This window comes from Polyodon spathula, chromosome 2 (assembly GCF_017654505.1).
Source record: "Polyodon spathula isolate WHYD16114869_AA chromosome 2, ASM1765450v1, whole genome shotgun sequence".
In the NCBI taxonomy this organism is placed as follows: Eukaryota; Metazoa; Chordata; class Actinopteri; order Acipenseriformes; family Polyodontidae; genus Polyodon; species Polyodon spathula.
This window is the reverse complement of record NC_054535.1, coordinates 78,365,985-78,378,293: the sequence shown is the minus strand read 5'-3', so window position 1 is coordinate 78,378,293 and position 12,309 is coordinate 78,365,985. Positions and strand designations below refer to the sequence as shown.

The 12,309-nt window shown below is 36.4% G+C and overlaps 1 protein-coding gene across 1 annotated transcript; it reads left to right on the top strand.

Moving 5' to 3' along the window:
* Positions 1-4,801: 4,801 nt before the first annotated feature.
* On the top strand, positions 4,802-10,589 carry LOC121301341 (cyclin-G2-like). Its single transcript, XM_041230657.1, has 8 exons — positions 4,802-5,008; positions 6,508-6,637; positions 6,791-6,928; positions 7,315-7,565; positions 7,943-8,021; positions 8,133-8,231; positions 8,457-8,659; positions 9,264-10,589. Exons 2-8 carry the CDS (start codon positions 6,509-6,511, stop codon positions 9,388-9,390), a joined length of 1,026 nt encoding a protein of 341 aa, XP_041086591.1. The 5' UTR covers positions 4,802-5,008; position 6,508; the 3' UTR covers positions 9,391-10,589.
* Positions 10,590-12,309: the final 1,720 nt, after the last annotated feature.

Genomic DNA, 12,309 nt, shown 5'->3' with positions numbered 1-12,309 from the left:
AGAAAGGACCAACCCACTTCGGGCAAAGCGCTTTGAAATTTACATATACTATCACAAAGAAGCACACTTCCTTGAGTGTAAACAGCATCGTGATAAATGTAACCCGATATTGTAATGAATAAAGTGTCGAATTTTATTTAGTATATTAATTTCAGTGGGTAAAATGTATGTGTTTTTGTCCCGGATTATTTTCTGAGGCGAATGTATCTTTTAAAATGGCTGTGTTGTTACGTGATGAGGTTTCACCACTCCTCCTCCACTGGGCGTTACACGCGACGGCGTGTAAACAACGATGCAAGATGCAAAGATCTAGGCTGGAGTACGGAATGGAGCTGAGTGAGCGATGCAAAAAAAAATCCATTAATCTCATCGATTTTGATGCCGTTTCAAGAGTTCTGTATGAGATGAGAAGGGCAGATGTTAGCGCTGCAGTTCCACAACCATGTTTATTTATTTATTTATTTTAATTAAAATGTTACTACTGTCATTCATAGTGTCGCCTTGTTTTTACTACATTTTCTGTATATGATTTTAATAGAAAACATAGTGCCGATAGAAAGTCTACACCCCCTTGAACTTTTTTCACGTTTTGTTGTGTCAGTGCCTCAGAGTTTCATGCATTTAAATGAGGGTTTTTTTCTACTTATCTACACACCATACTCCACACTGTTGAGGAGAAAATGCTTAGTTCAGGTGAATACAGTACATAGATAATAAGACAGTAGATTATGAGATCTACCAGTGCAGTCTAAACAAGTGAGTCTTGAGTCGGAAGAAGGCAGTGAGAGACAGAGCAGTCCTGAAGTTCTCTGGTAGCTGGTTCCACCACAGACAGGTTAGGGAAGAGAAGGAGTGAATGGAGAGTGGAGGGAAGCCATGACCAGTCAGCCAGTAGAGAAGGGGGTGTAGAGCAACACAAGGGATTGGTGGTATGAGGGGGCAGTGTGGTGAAGAAAGCAGTAGGCAAGAACAAGGGTCTTGAAGGTAGCCAGTGGAGGGTGCAAATCAGAGGGGTAGCAAGATGAGCATCAGAATTTTGAATGAGCTGAAGGGGGCAGATAGCCAAAGCAGGGAGTGCAGCAAAGAGTTATACAGTAGTCCAATCTGGAGAGTACAAGAGCCTAGACTAGGAGCGGAGTGGAATAAGTAGTGAAAAAAAGGCCCGTTCGGTAGATGTTGCTAAGAAAGAAACGGCAAATGTGTGTCAGGGAAGAGATGTGTTGAGAGAAGGAGAAGGAGGGGTCGAGAGTAAAACCTAGGTTTTTAGCAGAAGGAGATGGACAGAGAGTGGTAGTCAAGGGAGACGTCAGAGGAGGAAGATGAAGCAGAAAGAAAGTAGAGGAGGTCAGATTTCCAGAGGTTGAGTTTGAGGTGGTGTGAATGCATTCATGCTGAGATAGCTGAGAGTGCCTAGTTATACACATCATAGCAAAAAATAACATGTGTGGGTTTGTCAGAAGTACACCCATTGAAATACCCATGGCAACAATGTAAAAAGGCCAGATCATCAGCTCCGGTGACACTGTGGAATATTCTGTTTGGACCACGGATGACTGACAAAAGGTAGTATGTGCAGTATGGGGTGTCAGCCACTGACAGCAGGGTTAGCATATGGAGACAGCCATATCCTCATTGAAGGTCATTTCAATACCAATGCATATGAGTATTGTGATCTAGTAAACAAGTATGGTAATATTGCACTTTGGTAGCAGAATGCACTGGATTACTTTAACATTATAATGCAACCAATATGTATGTTGCAGCCTGGACCATGAGCACTGTTTTGTGCGTTAAAATAAATGTATTATTATGTATTAATGTTTTAGTCTTCAGGGGCATAAGAAGGGGGGGGGGGGGGGGCAGAAGCTTTGTGAATTTGTATAGATGCAAACACTTGGATACTAGAATAATGTATTCAGCTACCTGCAACCATAGCATATGTATGGGTAAAAGGAGTTCTGCATAAAGAACATGCTATTGCAATAACTGCTCAAAATGGCCACCATCCTTGAGTAGAACTTCCATGATGTGTCAACGACTTACAAGGTGACTACAGTGAGCAGAGGTGATGACCTCTGGAACCAGGGAATCATGGAGACTTGTCAGGTGATGTAATGAGGATGTGAAGTGTCACATTTATCCAAGGGCTGAACTGCAAGCAAATGGCTCAACCATATCATGCATTAACGGTACCACAATATTATAGGGAATAGAGATGGCCCTAACTTGCTCAGCAGCAACCACAGGGTGTGGACAAATGAAAAAATCTATCTGTATAACACAATATTAATATGTTAGTGTACTGTACCTAACTTAAAATTCTGCAAATAGGACCTGCTTTCAGTGTGTATTTTAGGCAATGTTAGACTTTCCTGATATTCCAGCAGTAATAGAGAATACAAAAGAGCTTTACTGTACCAGATCAGTTTGGTAATGCATTGTCTTGCTTTGCAACATGGTTGAGCATTTTGGCAGCAGCTAAGTACAGATCAGGTTTCATACAGGAGTACTGGACACAGAACTCACATGAGCACTGAAGTATTGGACTAGTGTGGTCATGACTCCTTAAAAGTTTACACATGTCTGCTATCTGGCCATCAGGTAATATTTTAGATGGTGCAGTGAAGCAGTTTAAACAGCCCCTGTCTTGCAGGGAGTTGTGGTTGAAAACATGACACAAGTACTAAAGTTACAGCGTTGAAAAGGAAACACAACAGTATGTGATTTATGTACAAAACAAGACAACAGAGACCCACCTCCACCAAAATAAAACTGGGGATGCAGTCGTGGAATTTCATTGGACATCTTGAATGGAGTGATGAAATGGGCTGATTGAAATCTGCATGCCAATTTGTGATGGGCATGCACTTCAAACCTCTAAAGTAAAAGGGGGTGGTTCACTTACTGGTATCTCTGCAGTATTTGAGAACAAACACTTTACTCCACAAATCCTGTCGTTTTTCTGAAAAAGTTATTTTACTTTTTTTGAAAGAATATCATGAATTCCTGAATAGCGTGCCTACTGTACACGACTGTCAAAGAACAGCGCTCCTGCTGCGAGAAGAACGCACATCATGCCCTGGTTTTATCTTTGTCCACATGGCTGCAAAACTCTCAATTTTCAGTCAGATTCCTTCATCCTACAATCTCAGAATGTTTAACTCACTTTACATTTCAATTCAGCTTAACGTTACGTACACTGATGTATATTTTAATGTTAAACTAAAAAAAAAAATCTAAATGCATGCAATCTAAATGCATGCAAACTAAACTAAATGCAATGGTGTTATAGGTTTTACACTGTAGATATATTAATGGAGATATTTATGGCCCTTCAAATGATAATAGGTGTTATACATTCCTTCTGTGGCCAGCATGGCTCTTGTATTTGTATTCTTTCTATCCTGCAGAGAGTGTATCTAAATCTAAACCATTGAGGTACACATTGTTCATAGTGTTCACACTGTCATGAATGCTGAGCCCATTTTATATCTATCGAGAGGACTCTTCCACATTTCCATCTGCCACTGGGGTTGACTTGAAAGCAAACTGAAATCAGGCTTCATTTCCATCTGCAACCAATCAAATTGTTTTTGACTGGGACTCTGTCAGCCCAGGTTGGGTTTGCAGTCTGGTAAAACTTGGTCTCTCCAGCCTACGCTTATGGTGGAAGTTACCTAATAAGTGTCCAATGGGACTGGTTCATCTTTCATGTTCTTTTTTTTGTTACCAGCCTGTAGCCTTTCCCATTGAAGGAGCTGTTTGAATCAAGACCATGTGTGCTTTATAATACTTACATGTGATAAAACTGTATTTAAAATGACTGGGAACTGAAGCTGATACAGTATCACCTGTGCCTTGGCCCTGAATAATTGTGTGGGTTTTGTGAACCTCCAGTTTGAATGATTATGATATGAAGGGTTGAATATGAATGTTAACACCACCTTTTTTATATTGTTAAAATAGAAAAAAAAAAAACATAAAATAAAAAATTTAACTGTGATAATCAGGGTGACATTACCTTTTTTATAACAAGTGAAGTTGAAAAGTTGAAGATCTCTGGAAAAAGTTTATAATGAAAAGGTTTTATGACTCAAATGTATTATTTAAAAAGCAATGTTGGTATTGTGTAGTTAAAGGAATACATTTTATTAAAAACATGTCTTCAAGAAGATGAAGCTGTATTGCCTTACATGACATACCTACATGGACAAACAGTTTTATATTTTTTAAGAGTCACGGATATGTGAGTAAAAGACCGAAGATGAGTCCAGGGGGTCCCGTAGCTGGTTTCCATAAAACAGCAAAGAACACAACATCTATCTACCTTTCTAGCTAAATCTGTCCAGCGACAAATCGTATTGGCAATGAAAATGAATGGTGCCTAATAATGTCAACCAATCTCGTCCATCTAATAAAACTGCTCTGACCAACCATGAGTCGAGATCTCCATCCCAATGATCAATCAGCGTACGATATTTTCGGCGGACTTTTCAAATAAACTAGGAGATTTAAAAGTAGTGCTTCGGCCGCCTCAGGGGACCAATAACTCCGCTTAACATAGAAAAAATATAATGTAATGACGTATACGTTTAAATGTATCTAATCCCTTTTTTTTTTTATAAAAACGTTAAACTGTAACATACACATGTTATAATTGAATTATGGGAATTAGGGTTTTCTTAAGTAAAATATTTTAATTAAATCAACTGGGACTATATTTTGTGGTAAGAACTTTTAGTCATCACGAGTCTTCTGCTAGTTTATGACGTAAAGACCTAGGCGTAGAGAAATATTAACAACAAGAGGCATTTATACCGAGAAGAGCAGACAAGGAAGAGCGAACAACTGAGTAAAATATGTTTTTTTAAACATATTTTATTTACACAAAAACGCACAATGGATGCTTAGAAATTAACGAGATTTATTTTTTTTGTATACGCAAGGGTTTTTTTTTTTTCTTCATTTTTCTTTTGGATAGCAGGATATTTAAATAATTCCCGAAAAGGTAATTTTACAGTTTCTGTTTTTACAATTCGCTATGCTTTTCGTATTATGTATGTGTAAGCGTATTGTATAACGAGGCACATATTTACTGACATAATTAATTGAGTTTACAGTGTTGACAGACATTATGTGTGTACGTAGTTTTTTTTTTTCTGTTGGCTAAAAGAAAAATCACAGTGTAGATCTGTTATTTACAGTTGATACACATACAGTAAGTACAGTACATTTTCTCAGGAGGTTGTTTAAAAAAATGTAATCCATTCATTTTGTATTTATTTATTTGTTTATTTATTTATTATGGGTTTAAAGCAACTGTACACTGTATCCATAAAAACTGGAGCCTTGTAGGCTGGCATTTGATAAAAAAATTTCCACAAAATATATATATAGATATATATATATTATATATATATATATATATATATATATATATAATGGTTTTTTTTATTACTTTTTTTTTTTTTTACAGTAAAAAGCAGGGAGTTTGAATTAAACAGTTTTAATGTATTGACCAGGTCCAAGGTTGTGATTGTGATTTTAATTACCTTGGCATATATATGTTTGTTATGCCTGTATTTCTTTGTTGTGATGAAGGGGTGTACTGTTGTTCAAAAAGGACATTTTGATCCATATTCGAACTGTGTACAATGTTTTTTTTTTCTCAAAGTAAATACAATAATTAGGCTAAATCGGTACGTTTTATTCATGCTATCGGTACTCGTGTTATTTTCTTTGAAAAAAAAGAACATTTCTTAGACAAAACAATGAATGCAATGGATACAGTAACGACCACCTTAGCCCCCAGTTCTGCAAGCAAACAAGGGGGCGTAACTGGTTCGTGTATTTGCTGCTTTGTGGATTCATTGTCTCTGTACTGCAAATTTAGATGTTTAGTTTAAATGTACCTGGTGCTTGGAGTGTTTTTTATTTATTTATTTTTTAATCAGGTGCATTATGCTGACTGATAAAATATCGCTGATGTTTATTTTAAACTCCAGGTATAACAAACATCGTTAATGTTACCGACTTGTTTATTTTTATTTATTTATTTATTTTAGCTATAGCCGGAGTGTTAGTAGGGTAAAAAAAAAAATAAATAAATAAATAAATAAATAACATCTATAAATAAAGTATATGTGCTACGGAAAATCGTGTTTATATTGTTTTGTTTCCCGTGTGTATTTCTTCTGACTGTTTTTAGTTAGATTTGTTTTAATTCCTGGTCTGTGAAGTTGATACACGGTTTGATTTATTTTAGTTTATGTTTAAATTAGATAGCATTTTTAGACAAATTGTGTGTTTTTGTTCTTGTTTTGCAAGCGGCATATCCGGGGTGTATGTGATCTGAAGACAACAGCCGTCTGTAACCCCAGAGACGTCAATCTAAACTAAGGGGAGGGCTCTATATGCCCCTCCCCCTTTACAGCCAAGGCTGGGGTGTTTTGTTTACAAAAACGAATCTATCTCAACTTTTTGGGGTTTTTTTTTTTTTTGGATCAGGATGAAGGATTTAACAGCCCAGAGTAACGAAGCCTTGAAATACCTGAAACAGCTTAACCTGCATCTAGAACAGGAGACGAATTTCCTGCCCAAGCAAACTGGATTAAACCTGATTGAGTCCGCTCCAGAGGTGCGAAAACATACAGAATTGTTAAGTATATTGTTGAGAAGTAATACTTTAGTTAAATTGAATATGTGTGTGTGTGTGTATATATATATATATATATATATATATGTGTGTGTGTGTACGTTTACTAATACATGTACATACTTTAATATACAGAATGACAACTTTGTCTCAGCAAAACGCAGAGATGCCAAAGTTGAAGATCTCTGGAGCTTGACGAACTTTTTTGGGTTTAGTACGGAGACCTTTGCCCTCGCTGTAAATCTGCTGGATAGGTTTTTAGCAATGATGAAGGTAAAACATAAATAAATAAATAACCAATTCTTCATCTGATTACTTCATCTTGTGAAGTTGTACTTCTACAGGATATACAGTTTAAGACCTTTACTTCAATACTCCTTTTGCCTTGTTTAGTTGGGCTTCACTAATTACACTATAATTCACTAATTAGCTAGTACAGGTAGCATTACAGCATTTGCAGTTATAGTTAATTAGTAGTTATAGGTATGTGTAAAAATATATAAATTCATTCAAAGTGTATGTACCAGTAGAGGAAGTTTTGAGATGTGTATAAAGTCATTGAACACATTTTAGAAGTAAGAGATAAGTTAATGTGCCCAACTGATCACATGCCAATTTATAATATATCTCTGTCTTGTGTTTCTCTTTCTCCTGTATAGGTGCAGCCCAAACACTTGTCCTGCATTGGAGTCTGTTGCTTCAACATTGCAGCTAAAGTGGTGGAAGAGGAGTGTAATATTCCGCCAACCCATGACATAATCCGCATCAGTCAGTGCAAATGCACTGTTTCAGACCTCAAAAGAATGGAGAAAATTATTTCCGAAAAACTGAAGTTTCAGTTTAAAGCTATAACTGCCTTAACCTTTTTGCACTTGTACCACGCTGTTGCACTTTCACATACCTCAGAAAGGTAGGCTTGTTGTATTAAGCATGCATCCAATGTCACTATATTCAATTAGAAGTGAAAGGCTGTGGGTGATGAATACAAGGAGAATCGCTATCACCAAGAATCCACAATAAAGAGGGAATTTCCAGTTAGAAGTTGGCACGCATCTGTTTAAATTAATATTTTAGCTTCTTGTTATCTCTCATTAATTACATCTTGTAATACACACATTTGCTGTAACATATATAAATACATGCACACAGATACTAATTATATTTTTGTTTGGGCAGTTCTTTGGAAAGTTAAACACTAATTGATCTGATTACTGCTATTTTTGCAATGTACATGTTAACTGCGATGACCGAGCAGATGCTCAAACAGTGTTATGTTTTGTTTTTCAGAAAGGACATTCTGAATCTCGACAAACTTGAAGCCCAGCTAAAAGCCTGCTATTGTCGATTCATGTTCTCTAAGGCAAAAGTAAGTTTAAAATCTTTAATGTAATTTATATAATTCTGGTACTGAAGGTAAATTGCTCCGAATAATAGAAATTTTTATATTTATATACCTTTGTTTTTTATTTGTTTATAGCCATCAGTATTAGCTCTGTCTCTCCTCACTCTGGAGATTGAATCCCTGAAGTCCCGAGACTTGTGTGAAATTGCACAGTGTGTTCAGAAACATTCAAGGGTAAGCTGGACAGGAAAAAAACAAGTGTCATTTAAGATTGTGTTACAGTTTTAGTGTTCTGAGACTGTATTCATTTAGATTGGTAACTATTTGCAACATGAATAAGTTTTATTTGAAACTGAAATGTTTTTAAACTAGCTCAGTAACTCCTGCAATATAGGCAAATGGCTTTTTTAATTTTAACTGAAATCTGGTGACTAACAATAACTTTTTCTGTCACTCTAGATTGTTGATGAAGATTTCCTGTACTGGAGAGAGTTGGTATCTAAGTGTTTGGCAGAATATTCTTCGCCTGAATGTAGCAAACCTGATCACAAGAAATTGGTGTGGATCGTTTCCAGGCGAACAGCTCAGAGTCTGCACAGCAGTTACTGCTGTATTCCAGAGCTGCCGACAATTCCTGAGGGAGGCTGGGACGAGAGTGAAAGGTATGCTATTGGACTAGGAAGCTCAGCTTTTTCAAACTGGTGACTGACAATTAAGCTTTAATTATGGAGCATTATAGTTTTTACCAAAAAATAAATGGATCAAGCAGCATCACTTTCCACTGTTGCAGGAGTGACTGCTTTTAAAAATGTGTGGTGCAGAATATTGCTTTCTAAGTAGGCCTGTGTGCTTATATGTGCATATAGCTTTAAAAATGGAATCTTCCTTATATTGCTTCTGTAGTCTGTGTCACAGTTATTTTTACAATGACAGGGATACAGTTACTGATCAGTTACATAAACCTTGAACATGGCTGGATGCCAAACACAATTTGACCGACATTCATATTTTCAGGAGGTCTTGTTTTGCTTCTAATCTCCTTCACTTCTAGTTCTTTTAATTTAATCTATTTCACTGTTTTTCTTGTCATTAAGTATAAGGGCTGGTTCATATTTAGGTGTTAATGTAAAAAAAAAAAAAAAAAAGTTAGGTTTTCAGTATACACACGTGAGCAGAACTATGCACAAGTTAGCTTTACAAGTCTTCTATTTTGGGTTTACAATCCATATATCTTCAGTTCCTAATTTCTTCTTGTTCCCCCACCAGTGAGGACTCGTGTGAAGACATGAGCTGTGGAGAGGAGAGTCTGAGCAGCTCCCCAATGAGTCATCTAGAGGGGGCTTTCTTCCCAGAAGATCTCCGTCACAAACCCAAGTGGCTTTCAGTACAGTAGCAACCGTGAATCTTGTTTTAGACTGAGGGGGTCTTAATACAACATGTCATTGCTGTTGATTCCACACCAGTCTTCACTGGAGTTCTGCTCACATAATATCGGGCTAAACCAAGTGCCTGTGGGACATGTACATTTTCTATATGTGGTTGTTCACAGTTTTGACATGCTGCAGTAAGAAATAATTTACAGGTTGCATTTATTTGGCAGCTGACTATTATGCTAGAATTTTAAGTGTAGCGGTTTGTGAAAGTTTGATAACCAGTTAGTAGGAATACAGTTTTGATTGTTGATTAATTAGTTCTGTTTGTACTTTTCACATTCCAGAAGATAAAGCACAAAGCAGCAGTATCAGTACTTGCTATGATGCCAAGTACATCATTCTTGTATTCCTCATTTGAAAAACCAAGACAGCTGAATATCTGGGAAAATGCCAAAACAGTTATTTTGCACATTATTTTTTATCTTTCAAGATGAGAGTAGCTTGCAGGAACAAAAAAGGGGTTATTCTAGCCTCTTAAGATGAAGAGTTGTAAATAAACTCACTGGTAAAATATCAGTGCCTATGTAAAGGCAAAAACACAACACCAGCCAGCTTAGCTTCCATGAAATTCACTGTTTGAGGTGCAGAATGGCTATGAAGCATCTATGGTGCTACAGTGTGTATTGTGCTTTACTGCAGACTTTTCTGAATTGCTCTGAATTTAGTTTTGTTATTCTTTGAGATTATAGTGCATGATTTTTTTTTTTGTTGTTGTTAAAATTACTTTGTGCCAACTTAAAGTATGCATAAAAGAGTTTACATGGAAGAGTAAAGAGTATGTTGTATGTGGTAAGATCTGATTAGTTTCAAATGTGAGTGGTGTCAGGTTTGGCTTGTATGAACATTTGTTGTAAGTTGACTGATACTGTGTGTAAAGCTAACTTTATAAAAAGAAAAAAAAAATACAAAATGTATAAATTGTAAAATGCTAAAAACTGTATGTATAAAAAAAACTTGTGTTAAAATGTACAGAAAATTGCACACGTTTATATATGAAGTTATTTAAAATGTAAAATGTTCATTAGAAATGTAGCATTTTGTATAATTGCCTGTAGATATTAACTTATTGTTCATAGTTACAAATATTGTAAATTTAGTTGTCATGATTTTGAACATTTTGCAAGAATCTCAGGCAAATAAAAAATACTTTCTTTTTTATATATAAATGTTTTGGTCTTTTTGTGGGATTGTCAACCTTTAAGTGCTAGATACATTCCAGTACAATAAAAACTCTTCTTTTTAAACATTATTTAACTTTATATTTCATAATGAATATGTTAGTGGTTCCCTACCCCAAAGTCTGTTAATGCCTGAAGAATTGCAAACAGCTTAGATATATGTGGACTAGTCCTAACCTTGTTCTGCACTCATGTGGGACTAGATTTAGTGTCCAGAATCAACTTTCTATAGGAGGTGCACTATTCCGTTCCAAAGTGTGTTCGGTATGGAAACCTATTTGATTTCATATTGAACCCATTATTTAGAAGACTTTAAAGAATCTAAACTATAGTTAGAGAAAGCCCAAAGGAAGAATACTGTATGGTTAATTTTTGAACACCCAGGTACCCTTTTTGATAAGATGGATCCCTATACATCTTTCTCAGACTGTGACTGTTGAAAGACTTTGTGACTATTGGATGTTTGTTGACCTAGTTTTCTAAGATAAGTTAATATGATGCCTGTTTGTGTTTGTCTAGACTGCATGCTACCCGAGACAACTTTCCTTGTGAACTGAGAGGGTGAAACACATTTAAGGGGTTGGGTTTAAATCACTATTGGATGTGATATTACTGTAGTTTAGGGTACGTAGACATCAAGTAAAGTCTCATTGGATATGAAGCCTTGTCCTTACAATTGTTATTTGCTAGTGTATAATGTGCTGTAGCTGTTGTGTTTGCTTCCCTTTTGAGAAATTAAAGACTACGATGGGCATGGTATTCATCACCAACTCCTAAATATTTAGGCCTTCATTGTTTTTCAACAAAACGAGGATTGGTTTGCCTTGCTCGGGTCTGCCAAGTTGATCCGATTGGGTGTATGATGCAGTGATGTCATTTACAGTAGCACTGCTGTCACATACTTGGAACCTGCCATCAAAACCAAACATTAAAACCACTTCTGCTTTTCTCACTTCCTCATTTTGATGTGTACACTTGCTTTACAACCCCCACACAGCTGTAAGTCTGAAGTTGCAGTTTGCAGTTTGTTTCCTTTACAAAGAATAAGCTAACACGCAACAACAGTTATATACTGATGCACAAAAGAAATGCAACACTCAGGTCTGATGGATTTAATCAAATGTTTTAAACATAGATGTCAAACAAAATCACAGAAAATGTGAACAAAAATACAAATCAAAGAATCATGGTAAGTTTTCAGTATTAAACGTGACACACTTTTAAAATGAAAACATTACAAAGTTAGTATCGGGTATAACCTCTCTGAACATTGACACAATCCTAGCAGCGTTGACGCATAGACCTGATTAGCCTCTGGACAGACTGCTGTGGGATGTTCCACCACTCTTGCTGTGCAGCTGCAGCCAGCTGGTGAAGGCTGGCTGGTTGTGGTTGTCTCCTGTGGATGGCACTGACAATTTGGTTAAACATGTTCTATTGGACTCAGGTCAGACCTTGACACTGGTTTCTTGTTTTAACTCAAATACCAAACACTGAGCACCTGGTGTTTTTATGAAATCACATGACTTGATCTCAATATTTTGTTATCCCAAGGAACAATACTACTCAAACAATCAACAAACCTATCTGCTCACTGTTTAAAATTTAAATAACATTATGTATGTGCCAGTGACAGAAATACAATGAACCTTGGTTGTAAATCTCCCTCCTGACCTGTGAGGGTACTAAGCGAGGACAGAG

Bases quoted from the DNA above. Each gene is read 5' to 3' on its own strand.
- LOC121301341 (XM_041230657.1), top strand. From the start codon at position 6,509: ATGAAGGATTTAACAGCCCAGAGTAACGAAGCCTTGAAATACCTGAAA. The intron at 7,566-7,942 runs GTAGGCTTGTTG...TTTGTTTTTCAG, and splicing joins CTTTCACATACCTCAGAAAG to AAAGGACATTCTGAATCTCG. The intron at 8,232-8,456 runs GTAAGCTGGACA...CTGTCACTCTAG, and splicing joins GTGTTCAGAAACATTCAAGG to ATTGTTGATGAAGATTTCCT.